This window comes from Pongo abelii, chromosome 8, assembly GCF_028885655.2.
Source record: "Pongo abelii isolate AG06213 chromosome 8, NHGRI_mPonAbe1-v2.0_pri, whole genome shotgun sequence".
Lineage (NCBI taxonomy): Eukaryota > Metazoa > Chordata > Mammalia > Primates > Hominidae > Pongo > Pongo abelii.
Window position 1 is genome coordinate 56,318,517 of NC_071993.2, and position 23,174 is coordinate 56,341,690.

Below are 23,174 nucleotides of genomic sequence, written 5' to 3' on the forward strand. Positions count from 1 at the left end.
GAATGCTGAAGACAGAGGAAGTCACAAACCCTCCATCCATCCACATGGTCCAGGGCCCACCATGGATACCACACCTGTCCCACCCAGCAAAGGAACACAGGGTTAGGGGAGGCTAGGCATCTTCCCAGCTGAACCAAACGCCTCTGCCTACACCCCTTCCCAGCTGCCGCCCTCTCTCTTCCTCATAGCCAAGCTCCTCCAACAGGCCACTGCCCACCCGCTCCTAGCCCACTACCCTCCTGCCACACTCCAAGGGCTCTCTTCGCCAAGTCCCAAAGATCTCCACCCAGCCGGATCCAAACTCCAGCCCACACCTCGCTGCTCAGGAATCCACTTTGCATCCAGCAGCTGAGTCAGGTGCTCCCCTAGCCCCTGCAGCCCTGGGGGACCCAGCTTCAGAAAAGTCCAGTGAACAGACAGGTGGTGTGGCCACACTCACTCCACACCAGGGATAATTTTCTGCCCAAACGTTCCCACAGCCACTTCCCGCCACTTATGGCCTTGCTCAGTGTCCCTGCTGTCTTGTTCTCCTAGAGCCTTATCCCTGCCCACCTGATCTGCTCTGCCTTGGGCCAGCTCTTGGCCAAACTGCCTCAACACCTGGTCCCAACTCTCCTCCCTGCAGCCAGCGGTGAGGCCGATCCAGTCCTGCCTTCCTGGGGCCCCTCCTTCTCTCTTAGGCAGGGTGTGGGACGTCTCATAGAGCCCTGGAGCAGGACCTCCAGCCACTTGGCCCTCCGGGTGGTGCCAACCTCATGGAGCGCACCAGCCGGGCCAGCAGTGTCCGCTTCTCCTCGATGGAGAACTGCATCACACCAGGGGTCTCAAACTTCTGCCGGATCCACTGGCACTGCTCCACATCGTTGATGAACATGAACTCCAGGCCAATGTGCTGGCAGTAGGTGTTCTGGGGAGACACATTGGGACCCCATGAGGAGCGGGGAGGAGGGATGGCTGACATCCCTGCTCTCTGGAACAAAAAAGACAGTGCCTTCCCATCCTCTGGCGAGCTCCGAAGAGCTGCTTCAGCTGCACCCCACACACCCGCCTGTGCTCACCTCCAGGCGCCGAATGATCTCCCGCAGAGAGAGGGTGTTTTCAGAGCCCCCAATGAAGGTGGTTGTTGGCAGCTGGAACTCCTTATCAAGGTCAGCCTCCTGCAGGTCATAGAAGGCTGGAGAAGGAGGTGTGGCCGAGCCCCAGGCAGCAGAGTGGAGGGAAGGAGGTCAGGCCCAGGTGGAGCCCTGCAGTCTCACCAGACCTCCCAGTCTCCCCAGTGCCCTCCCTCTGGGTCCAGCCTGGGGAGCAGAAGTGAGAGTGAGCCCAGGGAGGCAGGGTGGATAAGCCTCTCAGGCTTGAACACATGGGGCACAAGCTAGGGAAAGTGGCAGGCGTCCTTCTCAGGAACAACAGGCAGTACACAGGCAAGGTGGAAAGGCGGCCCTGTGGGCTGCTCCCCGGGCTCCATGGATTCCCGAGGATCAGGCTGTCCCCAGGGCCCGTGGGCCCCTTACTGGGCCACCCACACAGCACTGCCATGATTGTCCTGAGGAAGGGTCTTACCCAGTTTATCAATGGTTGTGATCAAGTCTGAGGGCACAAAGGAGTCCAGGTCTGCATCCAGAATGCCCAGGGGGTCCAGTTGGGCCACATGGTGACCGCGGATCTGGGAGGAGGGAAAAGAGCAGGGTGGGGCTGGGACCCAGCTGGACAGACCTCCTCCAGGGTAAGGCTCTGAGCCCCAGCCCCTCTCTTCCCATTTCCGAATGTTAAGCTTCCCCACGTCTCTGCCCCGCAGCTACTTCACTGCTGCCTGCGAGACCCCAGCCACAGCCAGTAAGGTGGCAGGAGCTCAACCTGGTTTAGAAGTACAACATGCATCTGGCAAAAAGAGGAAAAAGACCTACGCACAAAGGTGTTCACTACGGTGCTATTAGTAATAGTGAAATTCTAGAAACTTCCCCACTGTCCATCAGCAGGAGACTGGCGCATGGATATGGGCGATCCACACAGCAGAGCACTCCAGAGCCATTAAAAGGAAGAAGAAAAATCCCCATCTGATACTACAAGGTAATTTCCAAAAAATATTGTTAAGCAAAAAAGCAAATTCTAGCAAAGTGTGTATGGTGAACTACACATTATCTAATAAAGAGGAGACACAAATAAATATATGCATTAGAAAGGCAAATCATAAAATTAAAAAACCATAACATAGGTTTGTCCCCTAGGGGAGGGGACAAAATAGGATAGAGAGGCAGGGCTAGGAGCCAGATTTTTAAGAACTTATCTTGCTTTGAAGATTTGACTTTCAAACCTTGTAAATATTTTACATTATTATAAAACAAAATTAAGTCTTAAAAATTGAAAGTGAAATGAATCAAATGAATAAGTATGTCCACTTAGTGGCATAAATACACAGAGAGAAACTATTCCAATTGATTAATGGAATATTCCCTAAAGACAAACAGAAAAAAATTCATAAAGTCTTTTTTATTACCAGTCAGTCATAATAGTATTAGAATTGTTATGCTGGCTGGGCACAGTGGCTCACACCTATAATCCCAGCACTTTGGGAGGCTAAGGTGGGTGGATCACCTGAGGTCAGGAGTTCGAGACCAGCCTGACCAACATGGTGAAACCCCATCTCTATTAAAAATACAAAATTAGCTGGGCGTGGCAGCACATGCCTGTAATCCCAGCTACTTGGGAAGATGAGGCAGGAGAATCGCTTGAATCTGGGAAGTGGAGGCTGCAGTGAGCTGAGGTCGCACCACTGCACTCTAGCCTGGGCTACAAGGAGAAACTCCGTCTCAAAAAAAAAAAAAAAAAAAAAAAAAAAAAGAACTGTTATTCTAAGATTGTTGCATGTAAGCCATGGGAAATCAAACAAGCCATTGTACTGGCATCTTTGAGAACCTCTATTTTTGGCACCTCTAAAAGGCAATGGTGCCATAAGATTGACAGGGTCAAGGACAAACCCCAAATCCCACATTTGCAGCATGTTAGAAGCATCAGTATAAACCCTTTCCTGGCTCTGATTCCTGAAAGGGCCCAGAAGTAATGATCAAACCAATAGCAGGAAACAGCCAGAGACCTGGACAGTTCTGGAATAGGCAGAAATGTACAAGCTGAGCTTGGAGCATCTTGTTATACCGACATCAAGGCAGTGTTCAAACACCGCGAGTGCTAGGAATAAGGACAAGTTCTGAGCAACTATAAGGACAGTATAGCTACAGCAGATTGAAACTCATCAAATATGTCTACACTCATGCATTCATATGAATCCAAAAAAAGGAAGATAAACTTTCATTAGTCACTTTTGGAGTATGCTAGGGAATCACCTCATAATTTTGAAAATCACTGAATAAAAGAAAAAAATCAAGCAGTGATCCTGTCTTTCCTACACCATCTGCACCTCAGGATAAACAGAGTTAACAAACGGAAGTTTCTCCTGATAGCGGGACTTCAGTTAATAAAGAAAGGAAAACAGAACTGGCATATCATCATTTTTGCAACCCCTAGTGAGTTAATGGATCTAGGAAATCACTATCCACAGCTGCTAACTGCTCAAGTGCCATCACCATCACCACCAGGAAGCTGATTTTGAAAAAAAAAAATCAAATGTCTATGGGATCGAGCCTCTAGATCTAATTGTCAAAGTACAGAAATTACATGGGACAATGGGACAGATGAAATGACATCACGAGGAAGCCATCAGCAAAATCCAGACTCGGGAAAACCCTCCAGGACAAACCACCTGGTTTTTCCACATCAGAAAAAGAAACAGAGAGGAACCTACAAAGTACAAGAGATGTAAGAGCCACATCAGCCTATTACAAGCTGTGGATTTAGCTGGATCCTGCTTCAAAGAAGCAGTAAAAATAAAGCACAGGCTGGGTGCAATGGCTCACGCTGTAATCCCAGCACTCTGGGAGGCCGAGGCGGGCAGATCACTTGAGGTCAGGAATTCAAGACCAGCCTGGCCAACATGGTGAAACCCCATCTCCACTGAAAACACAAAAATCAGTCAGGCATGGTGGCAAGCACCTGTAATCCCAGCTACTCAAGAGGCTGAGCCAGGAGAATCGCTTGACCGCGTGGGGCAGAGGTTACAGTGAGTCGAGATTGCATCACTGCACTCCAGCCCGGATGACAGAGTAAAACTCCATCTAAAAAGAAAAAAAGAAAAAAAGAAAGCACAGGACAAAAGGCAAACACAAATGTCAACTGCATATTTGATATTAGGCATTATTATGTTTAGATGTGATAATGGTATCATGGCACATTTTTTAAGGAGCCCTTTTCTCTAGACATACATATGGAAATGTTCAATGAATGAAATGCTATATCTGGGATCTGCCTCAAAATAATCAGCAGTGAGCCGGGGCTAAGGGGGAAATTGATGAAACAAGGCTGGCCATGATTGATGGGTAGTGGGCTCACTACACTATCCTTCTGCCTTTTATATGTTTGAAAATGCTTATAATAATACAGTGTTTTTTTTTCAGTACAGTGTGCAGGTGATTCTAACCACAGCTGTGCCTGCTACTGGCCTGTAAGGGGCTGCAGCCCTCCTGGTGGGAGCTCACCCACACCAGGCACAAGAGAGTAACACACCTGAATCCAGAGGCCACCCTGCCAGGAAAACTCTCTAATGCCTCGTCTTGATTAATCAAAGAACAAAGAGCTACTGAAGGGCTGAGACCTGTGCTTAGAAGATAAGGCCCTCAGGCAGCACCCTGAACATTTCCTTGTATTTAATATACAGTTTTACATCCTTGTTCTTCATTTTTGAAGTCTAGGGTTAGATCGCTGTGTGCTTCTTTCAGCCAGCCAGGAAAGACACAATACACAATAGCTGCCATTTGCTCCTAGGTGGCCCACAATTGATGGGTCCTTAGGCCAGAAGGGAACCCAACCCTGCTCACCTTCCCTCTTCCATCCCCAGGTGGGTGGTGTACAGGGAACTCCGTTCCATCCCACACATTGGGCATCTCATTCAGAGGCAAAGCATCATTTCCATTTGCTAATGCCCCCCGTACCCTAGCCTTGCTGTGGCTTGCTGCTGCCTCACATTTCCCTGACGGAATACCTCCTGCCAGCAGTTCCCAGAGATATTCCAAATGATTATGCTTGTTATGGCCTGAACACCACAGCAGTCCTCCAATTAGTCCTGTCTGGTCAAGACCAAAAACACAGACCATCACTGGGACTCTGACAGAGCAGGGGCCCAGCCTGGGAGAGCCTAAGTCTCCAGGAGGAGCAACTGGTGGGGGAGAATTGTTTACTGAACCATTCATTCCATAAACATGAATTAGGCACCTGCTGTATCAGTCCCTGTTCTCCTGGGATGCCCATTCTAGAGGAGAAAACAGAATTAACAAGGGTTAATCTACTCACCCCTCATTCAACAGGCTTTGGATTTGATCCCTTACTAAGTGCTCTTCCATGTACTCGGGGTATGGTGTGTGCAAGGGACAGACCACAAGCACACCAGTCAGTATGCACAAAAAAAATTCAAGCAGGTGGTAAGTGCTCTGAATGGTGATGTGGCAAAGACTGGCTAGAGGAGTAGGTGCCGCTCAGTAGAGGACAAGGAGAAGGGCTCTCTGGGGAGATGATGTTGGAGCTGAGACCCCTTCCCTTCAGTGCCTGGCCACACCCCAGGAGCCAGTGCAGCCTCCCAGGCTGTGCCTCAGCTGCCCCTCACCTGGTAGGCCCGGATCAGGGACTGCACAGCCAGGTGGTCCTCCACCAATTTGCTGGTCTTCGTCCGACTTGAGACTGCAGACCTGCTCTCATGGACAACAGAAGGGGGCCGTGGCTGAGCAGAGCCAGAAAAGGCTTCCTCGCTGGCTTTTCGGAAGAAGCTGTCCCAGGACTAGGCAGGGCAGAAACAAGAACGCAGCCAGGTCAGGGCCTGGGAAGAGTCAGGAGTGGCCCAGGCTGGGACCCCAGGGAGTGTCAGGTCTTCCTTGAGGACCACAGCTCTCAGGGCCTTCCCAGGGTGCCTGGATGTACATACAACGATGTTCCCTGCAGAACTGTTTATAAAAATTGACAATGTAAAAACAATCTACATGGCTATCCATAGAAAACTGGCTAAATAATGATTTTACATTTAGAATCTGGAAGATTACACAGTCTTTTAAAAAGGTGCTTTCAGTATTGTGGATATGGAATATTGCCAAGATATGTTTTAAAGTGAATAAAGCAGAAGAGGATGTATGGCTGCTACTCTCTGTGTAGAAGCAAAAAGCAGATGTGAACACACACAGGCATTTGCATGTGTTTTCCAGAAGAACAACGTAAAAGCTCTTTCCTCTGTGCACTCCCATACGGCACTGGTGGGAGACTCAGTTGGTACAATCCCCATGGAAAGCAACTTGGCAATACCCATCAAAATACACACAGCCACTCCTGGACCCAACTATTCCACTTTGGGGAATTTACCCTACAGATGGCTCTGCAGGTGCAAGATGATGAAGGTGTAAGATGATGCACTGCAGCACTGTTCGCCACAGCCAGCGACTAGAAATGAACCAGATGTCCATCAGCAGGAATACGGGTGGCACATACATGCAATGGAATACTACACAGCTGGACAGAGTGACCAGTGAGGCTCTTCATGTACTGATATGGAAAGATCTTGGAGATACATCACCAAGCGAAACAGCAGGGAGCAAAACAGTATGTGTTACAGGTTACTTTTGCATAAAGGGAGACAAATTCCAGAGTTACATTTGCAGTAAGTTTACCTAATGCAAGTCTTGGAAAGGATATAGAGGACACTAAGTTAGGGGACAGTGGGAACTGAGCAGATGAGGATAGATTAGGAGGGAGTTTTCTGACTGTGTAACTTCTTATGCCTTCTGGCTTTGGATCATGTGACTGCACTGCTTTCCACTGCAGGTGAAGGGGTCAGAGAACAACTTCACTTTTCACCCTCCCATCTGATTTAATTTTTTTCTTTACTATCATCAAGTGTTTATCAGATCAATACATACACAAACACGTATGTCCCTAATTACATACAAGAGGGCATATGGAGAAAGCAGAGCATGACAAAGGGGCATGGCAGGGCTCAGGTGTGGCTGAGCAGGGCATGGCCAGGTCCTCTCAATCAAAACCACCACCCACTGGCTGATTCAGCAACGGGAAAGCAACAGGCTTTGATTACTGAGGACCTGAGAGGCAAAGAAACCTGCCCAGGATCACACAGCAGGCAAGCTGCTTCTCCCCACTGCCCTGCCACAGCCGGGCCCCCGAAGGCTTCCCTCCCTTGCAGTGGCCCAGGGTAGGGTGGGGTGCTGACCTTGTGGACACTCCGGGGGTTTTCCAACCAGGCGAAGTACATCTCCTCCATGTAACTGGAGCCGCCTCCACCTTTGCTGCTTGGGAAGGTGGCCGGTGGCCTGGAGGACCTGCTGCGCCAGCCAAATACCGGGATGTCATGTGCAGCCAGGAGCCTCGCAGCCTGTGCCCCAAGACGGGACGGCAGCAGCCTCAGCTGACTCATTCTGGACACACGCAACGAAGGAGAGGCATAAATGGCAGGACCAAGACAGGAAGAGGCTCTACCAAGCCACTGTCCGCTCATCAGCACTTGTCATTCCCACTGGGCAGATGGTGCCGGGCTAGGCAGTGATGAGACTGGGAATGTGACACTCTCCCAGCCCCCTGGGCTTACTGTCTGGTGGGAGCCCCCAGCTCAGTAAACTCTATCAATAGATATTGAACAGCCCTGAGCCCCAGCCCTGCTGTGCCCCACTCATACCAGACCACACTCCTTCCCTGACAGTCCCCAAAGCCTGTGCAGAGACATGAACTCTCCAGGCCCTGCCTCAGGGAGCACCCAACCTAGGTCCTGGAGCCCACTTGGAGAGCCACAGGGCAGGTGCAGGGAGTACCACCAAGAAGGAGTGGGTCTCAGGCCAACCACCCTAGAACCAGGGCAGGGAGTCTCCAGGGGTCAGGTGTGTTGTGCATGGTCAGGGAAAAGCAGGGACAAAATCATCCAGTGAGCGCAAGTGTCAGGGGGTGATAGAGGCACACTATCTGAGGAGAGCTGTGGCTCTAGTCATTGCAACCAAAAGTGACCAGTGACTCCCTGTGACTGCAATCCTGGCCCAGAGTGCCCTCTCTCCCAGGCCCAGCCAGAAGGCTGGTGACACTAGGCCCAACAATGGCCCCACTTCATTGCAGGAAGGGCTAAGGTCTGGATGGGGCAGGAAGAGTAGAATGGAAGGCAGCCCCAGGCCCAGCCCAGCCCTTGGACTGGAGCTGCCCTCTCTGGCTCCTATACTCTGGACACCCTGAGAGCTTATACCCAGGACCAGTGCCACTCAAGACAGCTAACAGCCCAGGCAGGTACAGACTGGAAGCCCACCCAGACCAGGGGCAACGAGGCCCTGCAGCTCATCTCACCTCACTCTGTCACCTGTACCTTCCCAGGGAAAATATCTAAATCTTGGGCTTTCAGTGATGGGGGCTTTCTCCATTCCGCAGAGGGTAAGGGTTCTAAGAGCCTCTGCCAATCCTAGAGAACCCCCAAATATCCCTATCCAGGCAGGTTAGGGGTTGATAGGGCCCACTGAGGTCCCAGATCACCCCATACCCCTGCCACCTCATCCTACACATGATGTGTAAAGTGGGACCTCTGTTCCCCACCCTGCAACTGTGAGCAGAACCCCCTCCTCTGCTCCAGCACAGCCACTGCCTGGACATAGAGCAGCTCCCCGTGAATACCAGCTAATGCCCTCCTGCCCAGACCGCCCAGCTTGTAAGCTGGGTGCAAGAACCACCCCACCAGGGGTCACCCAGGCAGGAGGAGTCCCCTACCCCTGGACAGCTCAGGCCCCAGAAAATGTGCATTCTGGGGTATAACTGGCTTCCAAGTACCTCCCAGGCTGGGCCCTGAGCCAATGCTCCTGGTCAGGTATGCTCCGCCAACAGGCCCCCTGTTGCACCCTTCTGCCTCACCCCTGCCATCAGCTCAACCACGTCACCAGAAACTCACTGGCTGGACTTTCCTCAAAAGGTCAGGCCCCACCAGAGGGCAGGGCACAGCCCTCCTTCTAACTCACATGAGCCAGAGGAAAGGGGTGATGTCACCTGGATGGAGGGAGGACAGGCTCCTGGGGCAACCAGCAGCAAGCCTGAACAGAGAAAATTTTCAAAACAAAAAAGATTCCACTGCGGGGAGGAGGGAGGTGAGCTTGGGAGCCTCTGAGTGCCCCAAGCTTCCCTCCCACATGCTCAGCCCCTGAGGCTTCGGGCCATGTGGCCCAGTCCATGAGCCAGTGATGCCAAGCCCTAGAGTGCGGGGCACTCGGGACCGGCTCCTCTGGGAGCAGCACCTCTCCAAGTGCCAGGCAATGAGCTCTGGGGTCAGGCAGCCAGGGTCCCAACTCTTGTTCCACCTCTGACCATCCCAGAGGCCTGGGCAAAGAGAAGGTCATGCCAGCCCAGCTGGCCACTGGGCCCAGGAGCTCCTGAAGCATCAGGGAGAATCTTCTAGAGCATCAAAAAGAATCCACAACCCAGGACGCTTTATCATCCCCAGTCTATGGCAAAGGAAACTAGATATCAAGACCATCGTCATGGGAATAAACACAATAGGCACTGTCAGGAGCACTGATTCTAGGACAGATACTGTGCTCATTTAATCCTCTCACATCCCATGGGGTGGGCACTCATATCAGTTCCACTTTATAAACAGAGAAACTGAGGTGCAAGAGGCTAAGCTGGCTAAGCTGGTGAGTGACAGGGCTGTGTGTGGTTCCAGCGACTGTGCCCTGATCACTGCAGTCAATATGTAAGCCAGATTTCTCTTAGCGATGCAGTTCCCATCAGCTGAGCCAGAGCTGCTCCCTCTGCCAGCCCCACTCCCACCCCCACAGAGGAATGGGGCAGTTTGGGCCAGATAGGGACAAAGTCTGGCTGTGTCCAGAATGGCCCGGTGCAGGAACACTTTTATAAACACTAAACAGTCTGGGTTGGCCACTGGGCACTGCTGCGGCCTTGGCCCAGCCTGGCAGGAGGGCAGCCTGCCACCCACCCCCACCTGCATCCCAGCAGGGCATGAGGGCTCAGTACCTAGAGCCAGAGCCCAAACCAGCCCTGCTAGTTCCTGCCCATACAGTCAAGGACAGCAACAAGGAGTGAGAGTCAGATACCCTGTGCAACCCCTGCCCAGTCCAGACTCCAGCAGAGTTGCCCTGGGTATCTCTTGGGGGTCTCTTCTCTGAGGACAAGGTCACAGAGTATCCCCAACCCAACCTCAGAACCTCAACACAACCCCAGAAAACTGCCGACACCATAGCCACTAAGACTCCCACACACACACGACCCTGTCTGGGGTGCCCTAGTGAGGACTACTCCCTAATGCACCCATTGCAGAGATCAGTAAACAGAGGCCGGGAAGGGTTCTCCCCAGAGGGCCCTCCAAGCTGGGCAGCAGCAGAGCCTGGATTCTCTCAGCAGCAGGTCTACTCTGACCCCACTTTCTCAGAAGCGGATGAGCTTTTGCTCAGCAACAAACCGCAATTCTAATTAGATGGGGCCTGTTCCAAGACACTGGGGAGAGGCTGCTAGGGCCTGCTTGAGCCAGGTGGCCAAGGGGCGTCAAAGGATCTCTCCGGTTCGGCGAATGCGTACTGCAGCCTGCTGTGGCCTCAGGATTACCCCGTCCCCCTCCCACATCTCCCTGGGGGCGGAAGAAGCACTTCCCGTGCTAGCAGCGACCTCAGGCCATGCCGCCCTCTCTCGGACCTCAGTTTTCTCATCTGTAATCGGAGACCGCGGTTAAAACCTTCTATTAGGGTCCTTGGTAGTCCGAAGCCGCCTACGGGTCCCGCCAGGTGCAGAGCGCTGACCCTCCCCATCCCCCGCACAGCTCTCGCAGCTCTGGGCCCTCCCCTGGCCACGGAACGCGCGGGGCAGTCTGAAGTCCTCGGGCTGGAGAAACCCACCGCGAGCACCCGCTCCTCTGCGCAGGACCCTGGACTAGCCGGGTGGTACGCGCGCGATGGGCTAGGGGTCCCGGGGGAGGCCACGGCTAGCCAAGGTCAGAGCTAAGGTCACGGTCTGTTCCTCCTCCCCCTCCCCCCGGAGGGGCCAGACTCAGGGCTACAGGCAGCGGCGCCCCAGGACCCGGGAAAGAGGAGCTGCGGGGCCGGTCCCCAGGACGGCAGGAGAAGCAGCGGCGCAGGGACCGGGAGGAGGCGGGCCGCCGCGCTCACCGGGCGGGCGGGCGGGGTCCGCGCTGCAGGGAGGTCCGGAGGCTGCAGGTCAGGGGACTGCGCGGAAAGGGTGCGCGCGCGCCGTGCCAATTACCTGGGTCACGTGACGCAGCCGCCCACGGGCGCGCGCTCCTGAGACTCCGCGCGTCGTGACGTCTCCATGGACGCCCCGCCCCGCGCCTGGCGCTGTCCACGGTGCTGGCGGCCCAGGCCCGAGGTCGCCCACGGCCGAAGGGGGGACTCCTCTCTGAGACCGCAGGATGGGGCTGAGGCCCTGAACCCCGTGTGCTCGTCCTAAAACTAGGACGAATGTACCAGAGGACAAGCAGCCTTTGTGTGTAGGAGAGGATAGGTTTTGTTTTGTCGTCTGTAAAATGGGAATGCTATGAAAAGTTCCACTATCTTAGGGATGTTTTGAAAAAAAGATGAGATAATGCGTGAAAAGTGCTTCCCCCAAATCTGATACACATTTTACCCATTCATCCTCCCAGTGATGGTGACCCAGGCTGTCCTCACCACCCCGTGGCCGCAAACAAGGCTGCAATGAACTTCTTCATACACATTCCCTTAGGATCCTGCGTGGAACTTTCTCTGGGGTAGAGATCAGCTTTCTAATTATTATCAGAATAGCAGATGCAATGTCCTGTTATTGTTTTAATCTGCATTTCTCTCGTTATCAACCATTTGCATCTCCCGTTGTTTGTTAGTTTGGGGTTTTCTGTTGTATTTTTTTCAGCTTTCTGTTGGGTTTTGTTCTCATTTAAATGCAGGGATTTCTTGTATAGGAACATAACACACCTGTGGTTCAAGTTGCCATCGACTCTCTCCTGGATTATTGCAGCAGCCTCCTAACTGGCTTCTCCGCTTCTACACTTACACTCTTGAATTTTAATCTCAAAACTACAGTATGCACTTCACAAGAATACATTGAAATACATATCAAACCAATTAATATGGTTGCTTGTCGCGGGATGAGGATGGGGAATGTGGATATGAGGTAATTAATCAATTACCCAGATCAATGCTGACAGAGTGCCACGAAGAAAGGAATACAACTAACTTCTGCACCTGAAGTCTCCCAAAAGTTCTTTATTTGGAGCTAGTTAGGGATTCATGTGGCCAAGAACCTTCAGCACTTAACACAGCACTAGCTCATGGTATTTTTCAGTAAATATTTGTTGAGTGAATGAATGAGTGAGTAAATGGTCACTTGACTTGGATCCTGAAGGATGAGTAAGATTTTATCTGGTGCAGAAGAGCAGGGTTCATTGGGAATTCTTTGGACACAAGCACCAAAAATGACCTGGCTAGCTTCAGCCGAAAATGAGTTGATATGAAGGTTGTATATGAGGCAACTCATAGAATCAGAGGAAAGCTGAAAAATTTACTTCAGGAAGCAGGGCTGAGCCATAGAGGAACTGTCTCTTCAAGGCTCTTCTGTTTCTCAAAATTCAAATTCCAGGTGAGAGGCAGTAATGTACTTGCAGTAGAGACAGAGTAAGGTGGCCAGATTTGAGAGACTTATGGGGATCAGCTCCATGGGGTTTAGTGGTTGACCAGATATGAGGGTGGAGACATAGATAACTCACAGGTGTCTGGCTTTAGTGACTCGGGCACAGTGGAACTTCTCAGTGAGCTAGGGAAAAGGAGAAGATGCAGTTTGGGGTAATAGTGGAAAAGTTTACAAGTCAGAGTCACCGATTAAGAAAGATGGAAAGCCTGACACAGAGCAGCAGGCAGGAACAAGGCTCTTGCAAATCAAAAGGCTTCAGAGCCTTTCAGCCTTCCAGCCTAATTGGTGTTCTGCTAATTGCATTAATTAAAGCAAACATTTGGGGCAATCAACGCTCCCATGAGGGTGGCTGCCATTCTCAGAAGCCTGAGAGGATTAGTGGCAGTGGCTGTAGGCTTTGCAGAGATCTTCAGAAACAGACACCTTTCTTTTTTTCCCATGCCTGTGGCGTGTGTGTGTGTGTGTGTGTGTGTCAGAACATGGAAGTTTTTATTTATTCTAGTTGTACAGAACTTAAATGATACACAAGGATACAGAACAAAATGTGAAAAGCCCCCTTCCACCTGCCCCAACCTCACCTCTTTTTTTTCCTTCCAGAGATAACTACTGGCCAGTTTGGCAAACATTTTTACAAAATTGTTTATGTGTTTATATCCATATGCTAGTACAAACATACACATAAAAACATGAAATAGATCACACTAGAATATAGTTCCACGACTTGTTTCTTTTTTTCCCTTGTCTTGAAGATTTTTATTTAAACTCAGTATGTGTAGGACCACCTCATTCTTTTTCATGGGTATGTTGTATTCATTATAGGCATGTATGGTGACTGTATGTCACTTCTCTCCCATTGAATGAACGTTTCCATTTCTTTTGACATTTACAGAAAAAAAAGGAGAAAAGAGTCCTCCTATATATTCCCTTTAGTACATGCAAAACTACTATGGTAACATTTCTTTCTTTCTTTCTTTCTTCTTTTTTTTTTCCAAGATGGAGTCTTGCTCTGTCACGAAGGCTAGAGTGCAGTGGCTGGATCTCAGCTCACTGCAACCTCCACCTCCCAGGTTCAAGCAATTCTTCTGCCTCAGCCTCCTCAGTAGCTGGGATTACAGGTTCCCACCACCATGCCTGGCTAATTTTTATATTTTTAGTAGAGATGGAGTTTCATCATGTTGGTCAGGCTGATCTCGAACTCCTGACCTCATGATCCCCCTGCCTTGGCCTCCCAAGTGCTGGGATTATAGGCGTGAGCCACCATGCCCGGCCTGATTTCTAAATTAAGTTTAACAATGGGTCAAAAGATATATATTCTTTAGAGTTTAATATGTATAATAAATATCTAGTAAGACCATTCCACTGAATACTTCCTCATTAGTGTTTTTGAGTTCCCACTCCCATACATCCTTGCCAAGATTTATTATCAGTTTTCTTTCATTTATGCCAATCTGATAGGTGAAAAATCACATTTTGTTTTAGTTTGCATAAAACTGAAAGTGAATTTGAAAATCTCTCTTTTTTTGAGGTGGAGTCTCGCTCTGTCACCTAGGCTGGAATGCAGTGGCGTGATCTTGGCTCACTGCAAACTTTGTCTCCTGGATTCAAGCGATTCTCCTGCCTCAGCTTCCCAAGTAGCTGAGAGTACAGGCACACACCACCATGCCCAGCTAATTTTTGTATTTTTAGTAAAGACAGGGTTTCACCATGTTGACTAGGCTGGTCTTGAACTCCTGACCTCAAGTGATCTGCCCGCCTTGGCCTCCCAAAGTGCTGGGATTACAGGCATGAACCACCGCACCCAGCCTGAAAATCTTTTTATATGTTTCTTATTTTGTATTCTTTTTCTACAAATTGCCTATTGATAGACTGCTCATTTTTCTATCAGGTTGTTTATATTTTGCTTGAATTCACATAAACTCTGTACATATTCTGAATAAGAATATTTTGTAGGTTGTAAATGTTGCAACATTCCTCCCAGTCTGTCACTTGTCTTAACTTTGTTTATAGATGCTTTGGCCACATTCTCATAGCTTTGATTACAGTATATTATTATAATTTTTCTTTTATAGTCTTACTTATTGTTGTTAATCTCTTACTGTGCCTAATTTACAAATTAAAATTTATCATAGGTATGGGCCGGGCACGGTGGCTCACACCTGTAATCCCAGCACTTTGGGAGGCCAAAGCAAGTGGATCACCTGAGGTCAGGAGTTTGAGACCAGCCTGGCCAACATAGTGAAACCTCATCTCTACTAAATATACAAAAAATTAGCCGGGCGTGGTGGTGGGTGAATCCCAGTTACTCAGGAGGCTGAGGCAGGAGAATCACTTGAACCCAGGAGGTGGAGGTTGCAGTGAGCCGAGAGAGTGCCACTGCATTTCAGCCTGGGCAACAGAGTGAGACTCCATCTCAAAAAAAAAAAAAAGAAAAAAAATTATCATAGGTATGTATAGGAAAAAACAGGGTATATATAGGGTTTGATACTATGTGAGGATTTGGGCATCCATGGGGCTCTTGGAACATATCTCCCCAGGATAAGGACAAACTACTGTATAAAACATTTTTATCACCACAAGGATCCCTCAAAATGCCCTTCTATAGCCACACCTATTTCCCTCCCACATCACCTCCTCCTTAACCCCTCCAAACCATTAATCAGTTCTCCATCTCTATAATTTTGCATTCAATAATGTTATATGTAAGTGGCATTATAGGGTAGGTAGCCTTTTGGGATTAGCTTTTTTCATTCAATATACTTCTTTGGAGATTCATGCAGGTTGTTGTGTGAATCAGTCATTTGTCTCTTTTTACTGCTGAGTAGTATTCCATGGTATGGATGTACCACAGTTTGTTTAACCATTCACTCATAAAGGGCATCTGGATTGTGCTCAGATTTTGGCTATTACAAATAAACCTGCTATGGACATTTATGTTCAGATTTTTGTGTGAACATGAGTCTTCATTTCTCTGGGGTAAATGCCTTGGAGTACAATTGCTGGGTCATATGGTAGTTGCATGTTTCATTTTTTATAAACCTTATGCTCTTTTCTAGAGTAGATGTGCCACTTCATAGTCCCATCAGCAATATGTAGGTGATACAGTTTCTCTACATCCTCACCAGCATTTGGTGCTGTGTGTTACCCATCCTGATAGGTATGTCATGATATCTCATTGTGGTTTTAATTTGCATTTCCCTGATGGCTAATGAGCATCTTTTCATGTGTGTGTTTGTAATCTGTATATCCTCTTTGGAGAAATGTCTCTTTATGTCCTTTAGACCTTTTCTAATTGGATCGCTCTTTTTTTTTCTTACTGTTGAGTTTGAGAGCTCTTTGCATAGTCTAGATGCTAGACTTTGTCAGATACGTGATTTGCAAATATTTTCTCTCGGCCCATAGCTTGCCTGTTCATCCTCTTAGTAGGGTTGTGCATTGAGCAAAAATTTGTAATTCTGATGAAATCCAGTATATCGTTTTTTCATTTTATGGCTCATGTTTTTGGTGTTTAGTCTGAGATTTTTTTTTCACCTCACCCTAGATCCTGAAGATTTTCTCCTATTTTTCTAGAAGTTTTATTGTTTTACATTTTGCATTTTGGTTCACTATCCTTTAATTTTTGTATAAAATGTGAGATTTAGGGTGAAATTCTTTTTTTTCACCTAAGGACGGTCCATTGCCCCAATACCATTTGTTGAAAGGCTGTTCTTCCCCCATTGAATTGCTTTTGCACTTTTGTCAAAAAATCAGTTGAGCACATTTGTGTGGGTCTGTTACTGGGTTCAGCTTCATGGAGATATAATTCACATACCGTACAATTCACCCGTATAAAATATATCATTCAATTCTTTTTTAAGCATATCCATAGAGTTGTGCAACCGACTGTGCAATTTTAGAACATTTCATTATCTGACAAAGAAACCTTTGAAAGGGGAATTTTACCACCTTAAGAATATCAAATTGATCCAAGACCTGCATCATATTAAAAATCATCTGTGGGTGCCCCGAAGTGCAGAAGGCGCCTCCTCTGATAAGCCTGTGATACAGCAGGTGTTGATCCTAGGCCCAGATGGTCAGCTTCTCCACAAGGCTGCCCTCTGACAAGCCCTCTGACAGCTGCCCTCTGACAAATCAGAGGGGCTCCACCACTGCCTCCCACAGGCCTCTTCTGCTCCCAGCCTTGGCCTTTGGGCCCCAACCTCCAGAATACCCATGGTTTTCCTCCCTGAAAGATGGAGCCCCTAGGGCAACCATCTGCTCCTGTCCTCCAGCTCCATTGCAGCCGGCCTTTCCACCAGCCCCAGTCCAGGTGGGACAGGACATGGAGACAGCAGGGACTCGAGTTTCCGTTTGGAGGCTGCAGGATTCAGAGGCACATTCAGCCCCTTAAACCTCTGCTGCCGCCTCCCCTGCAGCAACTGAGGCCTCCCACCTCCTGGAGCGAACCCCCAAGGAGGGCACAGCCAAGATTTTGGACTTCAGGAAACAGGATCCAGGCCATCGCTTGTCCTCGGGCTGAGGGCCACGCATCCCTGCCCGTCGGTTCACAGGCGGCTGCACGCTCCGGCCCTCGCCCCAGACCTCAGGGCCCCGGCGGGAAGCCCCTCTCTGAGCAGGCCTGGCCGGGCTGTGCCCTCCTGCGGAGTCCCCAAGGGGCGGGGAGCCCGCGCCTGCCTAGCCCGGCTCTCAGGACACCTCTGTCTGCGTCTTCTTCGTCGCCACTCCGGGTTTTGACTCCGCGAGGCCAGGCACCCCGGGTCACTCCCTCTCGACCCAGGGCGAGCTCACGCCGCCGCCTGCGCGCTGGACTGGGAGCTGGGAGCAGCCGACATCTGTCTCTGAAACCCTGCGCTGGGAGGCCCTCGGCTGGGCGGGGATTCCCGGGCGCTGAGCGAGTTTTCCCGGCTGTGTCCGTCCGAGCGCAGACAGAAGCCGCGCGAGGGGACGCGGGGTCGTGTCCCGGGGCGCCGGGGAGGGGCTGCGAGGGCGGGTGTGGAGGGGCCTGGGCTGTGCGCGGGCTAGGGGCGGCCACCTTGGCAGGAGATCCGACGTGCGGGGCCCCCGGGTCCGCGCCCCTCCAGGAGGCCGGATCCGCGCGGCAGTCCTGGGCTCCGCTCCTCAACCTCCTGCCGCGGCCGCGCCCCGCTGGGGAAGGTGCTAGGTGAGGCGGACGAGGACAGTTCTTGACGCTGAGCCTGTGGGCCAGGCCCGCGCCCACCGCAGGAATCTCTCCCGGGAAGGCCCGGAAAGATGCCAGCGGCCCCTGAAGCAGGGAGACCCCCGCGCGTGCGCTTCTGAGGCAGATGCATCAGGGAGGTCTTCCTGGGCGAGAGGGAAAGGATAATGGAGTGAGGGGAGTGTTGTGGACCAAGGCCTGGAGGGCGATCAAGGGTCTGGGGTGTCTGGCGATACTGGGTGGAGGGAAGGGGGTTCTCTGTGGCCGGCATCAGGTGCTCCAGGGCAGGGCTTGGAGACAGCCAGGCCCAGCCAAGGGTCTCAAACGTTCTACCTGACATTTCAGTCCTCAGACCTCTGTAGGGCCTCTTCAGGGTTTCAGCAGGGGACGCAGTCAGATTTTGTAGAAAAGTCATTCTGACCAGGCGCAGTGGTCACAACTGTAATCCCAGCATGCTGAGAGGCTGAGGGGGGCGGATCACTTGAGGTCAGGAATTTGAAACTAGCCTGGCCAATATGGTGAAACCCTGTCTCTACTAAAATAAAAAAATTGGCCGGGCGTGGTGGCAGGCCCCTGTAATCCCAGCTATTCAGGAGGCTGAGGCAGGAGAATTGCTTGAACCTGGAAGGCAGAGGTTGCAGTGAGCTGAGATCATGCCACTGCACTCCAGCCTGGACGACAGAGCGAGACTCCGCCTCAAAAAAAAAAAAAAAAGAAAAGAAAAAAAAGAAAAAAAAAGCCAGGCATGGTGGCGAGCGCCTGTAATCCCAGCTACTCTGGAGGCTGGCAAGAGAATTGCTTGAATCCGCGAGGCGGAGGTTGCAGTGAGCCGAGATCTCGCCACTGCATTGCAGCCTAGGAAAGAAAGAAAGAAAGGAAAAAGAGAGAAAAAGGGAGAGAGAAAGGGAGAAAGGGAGAGAGGGAGGGGAGAGAGGGAGGGAAAAAGGGAGAGAGGGAGGGAGGAAGGGAGGAAGGGAGGGAAGGAGGGAGGAAAAAGAGAGAAAGGAGAAAAGAAAAAAAAAGAAAGGAAAGGAGGAAGGAAGGAAAAGAAAGGTCATTCTGGAGGCTGGTGGAGAACTGGTGAGCTCCCATAAGCACCCCAGTGAATGGAGGTTTCACCAATGAGGCCTGGGGAGGAGGGACCCGTGCAGAGCATTACAGAGGCCGGGTCAGTGGGGCTTTGCGTAGTAAGGGAAGAAGAGTCAAGGATGTCTTATGGCCCCTGAAGGTGTGCCCCAGGCCCCCTGCCTCTGTAGGGCACATTTACCACCTCTTAGGAGGCCTCACCTTATACAGAGTTGGGCCTTAATATTTATTTGAGGCCAAGAGAATTGTTTCCTCACTACCCTTGGAGAAGTAACCTGATCTTGCTGTAGAGAGACTTAAGCAGTCCCTGCCTTCTCAGTGGTTTCAGAGTACAGATGACTTCTGGCAGGTGCAGGGAGAACCCTCAGCTCTGAATAGGCAGAGAAGACAGAGAGACCAAAGAATAAAACAAAAGAAAGAACACTGACATGGTTAACAAATCAGACAGAAGGTAAGGTCTCTTAACTGAGTGTCTTTTTGTTGTCTTTTTTTGTTGTTGAGACAGGGTCTCGCTCTGTCACCCAGGCTGGAGTGCAGTGGCATGATCACGGCTCACTGCAACTTCCACCTCCTGGGCTCAAGTGATGCTCTCACCTCAGCCTCCCAAGTAACTGGGGTGACAGGTACATGCCACCATGCCTGGCTAATTTCTGTATGCTTTGTAGAGACGGGGTTTCACCATATTGCCCAGGCTGGTCTCAAACTCCTGAGCTCAAGCGATCCATCTCCCAAAGTGCTAGGATTACAGGTGTGAGCCACTGCACCTGGCCCATTAATTGAGTGTTTTTTAGAGTCCAGATTTTCTTTTCAATTGCAATGTCAATACATGCTCATTATAAAAACACTAAAAAGCACAAAAAAATTGTAAAAGGAAAGAATATTCATATTTTCCTGTTTAAACTCAACCACCTTAGTTGAGTTTATCATTTAGTGTTTTCCTTCCAATTTTTCTTCTCTTACATGGTATTCAAACTTTTACCAAAGTTGTGGTTATACTGTCTTCACAATTTGCAGAGTCACTTTTCACTCAAGATTATCTCAGAAGCGCTCTCTCACGGGTCATGGTTACATGGTGGCTACTGCGGCAAAGCAAGAGCCTCAGAGACGCCACTGCGGCCAGCACAGCCGGAGACCTGAGCTGGGGGCTGTCCACAGGCCCTGCACTCTCTCGATGAGTTGGAGAAGGCCCATTGTATCAGAGTAAAATGGACGGTAGCTTTGATTGTGATTGTGGTGAGCTGGAGCCACCTGATCACTAACAAAAGACACCTTCTGTTAACCAACAGCCACCAGGGCTTCCTGTTGAAATATATAGCAACAAAGGAAGAAAAGAAGCAAAACGGAAACAGTGCTTAACAGCACCTTAGAATGATGCTGCTCAGGACCAGTCCAACACTGAATGTATATGCACTGTGAGGAGAATGTTCATAGAAGCCTGTTGTGTGCATATTTATTCACATTTTTGTTAAATGTTAAATCGTTTAGCACAGTAATCTGAGTGCATAGTATATCATTTCATTCCGTTTGAGTTTCTTGAGTGTTTTCTTTAAATGTCTGCAGAGTTGCTGCCCCTTTCTTGAACTATGAGTACTGCAATCTTTTTAATTCTCAATATGAGTAGAGCTTTTTGAGCTTTAAATCTAAGGGGAACTCAACAGGCCTGTTTGGTGTATGCAATGAACATCAAGAAACCATCTTGCTGTAGAAGTATAATTATTTTTTTCTCTCTTTTTGAAAGATCTTTCCTTTGGATGCCAGTTTTCTTCCTTGTTTACACAAGTTCAACAATTCGAAAGGAAAAGGCAATATGATTGGCAATGATTGGCCTATACATAACAACTTTGATATTGATGAAGTTCAGCTTGATCCAAGAGCTCCGTATGATGCCACTGATGAAGAAGAAGTACAAGCTGACCCCTGAAAATATTTGGATGGAGATCAGGAAAAGTATCTGGAGGATCCTGCTTTTGATAACAATTACTCTACTGAGCCTTGCTGGCAGTACCCAGATCATCATGAAAAAAAATATTGTGATCTGGAGTGTAGCCATACTTGTAACTACAAAACGAGGTCATCATCATATTTAGATAACTTAGTTTGGAGAGAGAGTGAATCATTACTATGAACCCAAGCTTATTATAGATCTTTCCAATTGGAAAGAACAAGCAAAGAAAAATCTGATAAGGCAAATCAAAATGTGAAAGGAATGGATTGGTTAAAGCCCAGATAGCACTAGAGGAAGCATCACAGCAACTGGCTGGAAAAGAGAGGGAAAATAATCAAGGATTTGATTTTGATTCCTTTATTGCAGGAACTATTCAACTTAGTTCCCAACATGAGCCTACTGATGTTGTTGATAAATTAAATGACTTGAATAGCTCAGTGTCCCAACTAGAATTGAAAAGTTTGATATCAAAGTCAGTAAGCCAAGAAAAACAGGAAAAAGGAATGGCAAATCTGGCTCAGTTAGAAGCCTTGTACCAATCTTCTTGGGACAGCCAGTTTGTGAGTGGTGGGGAGGACTGTTTTCTCATCAATCAGTTTTGTGAGGTAAGGAAGGATGAACAAGTTGAGAAAGAAAACACTTACACTCGTTACTTGGACAAGTTCTTTAGCAGGAAAGAAGATACTGAAATGCTAGAAACTGAGCCAGTAGAGGAAGGAGAGCTTGGAGAGAGAGGAAATGAGGAAGGGTTTCTGAACAACAGTGGGGAGTTCCTCTTTAACAAGTTTCAGTCGCGTCCGTCCCTGTGAAGAGACCACCAAACAGGCTTTGTGCGAGCAACAAGGCTGTTTGTTTCACCTGGGTGCAGGCGGGCTGAGTCCGAAAAGAGAGTCAGTGAAGGGAGATGGGGTGGGTCCGTTTTATAGGTTTTGGGTAGGTAAAGGAAAATTACAGTCAAAGGGGGTTATTCTCTGGCTGGCAGGGGTGGGGGTCAAAAGGTGCTCAGTGTGGGAGCTTTTGAGCCAGGATGAGCCAGGAGAAGGAATTTCATAAGGTAATGTCATCAGTTAAGGCAAGAACAGGCCATTTTCACTTCTTTTGTGATTCTTCAGTTACTTCAGGCCATCTGGATTTACATGTGCAGATCACAGGGGATATGATGGCTTAGCTTGGGCTCAGAGGCCTGACAACAAGCAGCTCGAGTCCATAGGCATCCCACAGTTTCACAGTCCAGTTGGGTCACCACTTAAGTCAATACAGGCCACATTAACACCTTCTGCTATGAAATCTTCCTCCCAAATTCCTCATCAAACATACAGTAGCAGTCTGAAACATCTGAACTAAAACACTCAGCAGACATTTATCTTTGTATTCTTCATGAAATGTGTTTTGTCTTTTTTTATTACTAGTGTTTAAGTCATTTTTTACTTGAATCAGATGGTGTCATTTAGTAAGGATTTTATTAGTTCTTGGTTTTTAAAATCCAGACTTTCTTTTTCTACATGTGAGATAGTTTTTATTTTAACTGGCATGTCATTTGCACACAAAAATAAAGACTAGAGCAAAATAATGCAATGCAGAAGAAAAGAAATGCACTAAGACAAGTAAAGAACATTCTCTCATAGAACAATGATCTGTTTTACAGGAAACAAACCTTGCCTTGAAATTTACACAGTGAGACTATACATAATTGCATGAAAAGAGCTATTTTTTCTAAGACAATTTTTCATTCATGAGTATTTTCAAGTTTTTCTTACTGTACACATTTATCAAAACACATGATACCAGCAGCAACTGAAAATGAATGCCCAATTTGGTACACATGTGTTATCTACCTCAAGGTAACAAGAGTACGTGGCAAAACATATACCACCATAGTGTTTCACAATATGCACTTCTATTTAGCCAGCGTTTATTGTAGTAAACTATTCTTAATAAGACTCATTCACTGTTTATAAATGTTCTGGTATGCATTCTTTATAGTGAAGTGTTAATACATCACATCTTATTTATTTTAGTATATTTTCTGTATTTAATTATTAAAATTAACTTAGTTTTTAAAATGTATTTGCAAATACACTTTTTCCATTTGGCACTATGGTTTGTTGCCTTCCTAGCTGAATCTATAATGTCAGCTTATCCTAAGACTGTCCACATACTTAATTTACGTAAGTGTTCATTTTAAGTAACATGCTCACTGTGTTCAGGAATTTG

At 48.7% G+C, this 23,174-nt stretch overlaps 1 protein-coding gene and 1 pseudogene across 9 annotated transcripts in view; one reads left to right on the forward strand and one right to left on the reverse strand.

Moving 5' to 3' along the window:
* The window catches only part of OGDHL (oxoglutarate dehydrogenase L), a 28,220-nt gene extending 16,849 nt beyond the window's left edge, over positions 1 to 11,371 (reverse strand). For 3 of the 9 annotated variants that reach the window (XR_002916416.3, XM_024253082.3, XM_024253081.3), the window contains exons 1-5: positions 7,316 to 11,252; positions 5,711 to 5,881; positions 1,564 to 1,666; positions 1,059 to 1,174; positions 753 to 907 (exon numbers count right to left, since the gene is read on the reverse strand). Coding sequence is in view for 8 of the 9 variants with exons in the window: in XM_024253082.3 (XP_024108850.2) it covers positions 753 to 907; positions 1,059 to 1,174; positions 1,564 to 1,666; positions 5,711 to 5,881; positions 7,316 to 7,600 (830 nt within the window). In the remaining variant the exon portion in view is untranslated. 9 annotated transcript variants of the gene reach the window in all.
* A 9,451-nt stretch (positions 11,372 to 20,822) lies between these two features.
* LOC100445734 (mitogen-activated protein kinase 6-like) lies at positions 20,823 to 21,769 on the forward strand (annotated as a pseudogene).
* The last annotated feature ends 1,405 nt before the right edge of the window (positions 21,770 to 23,174 follow it).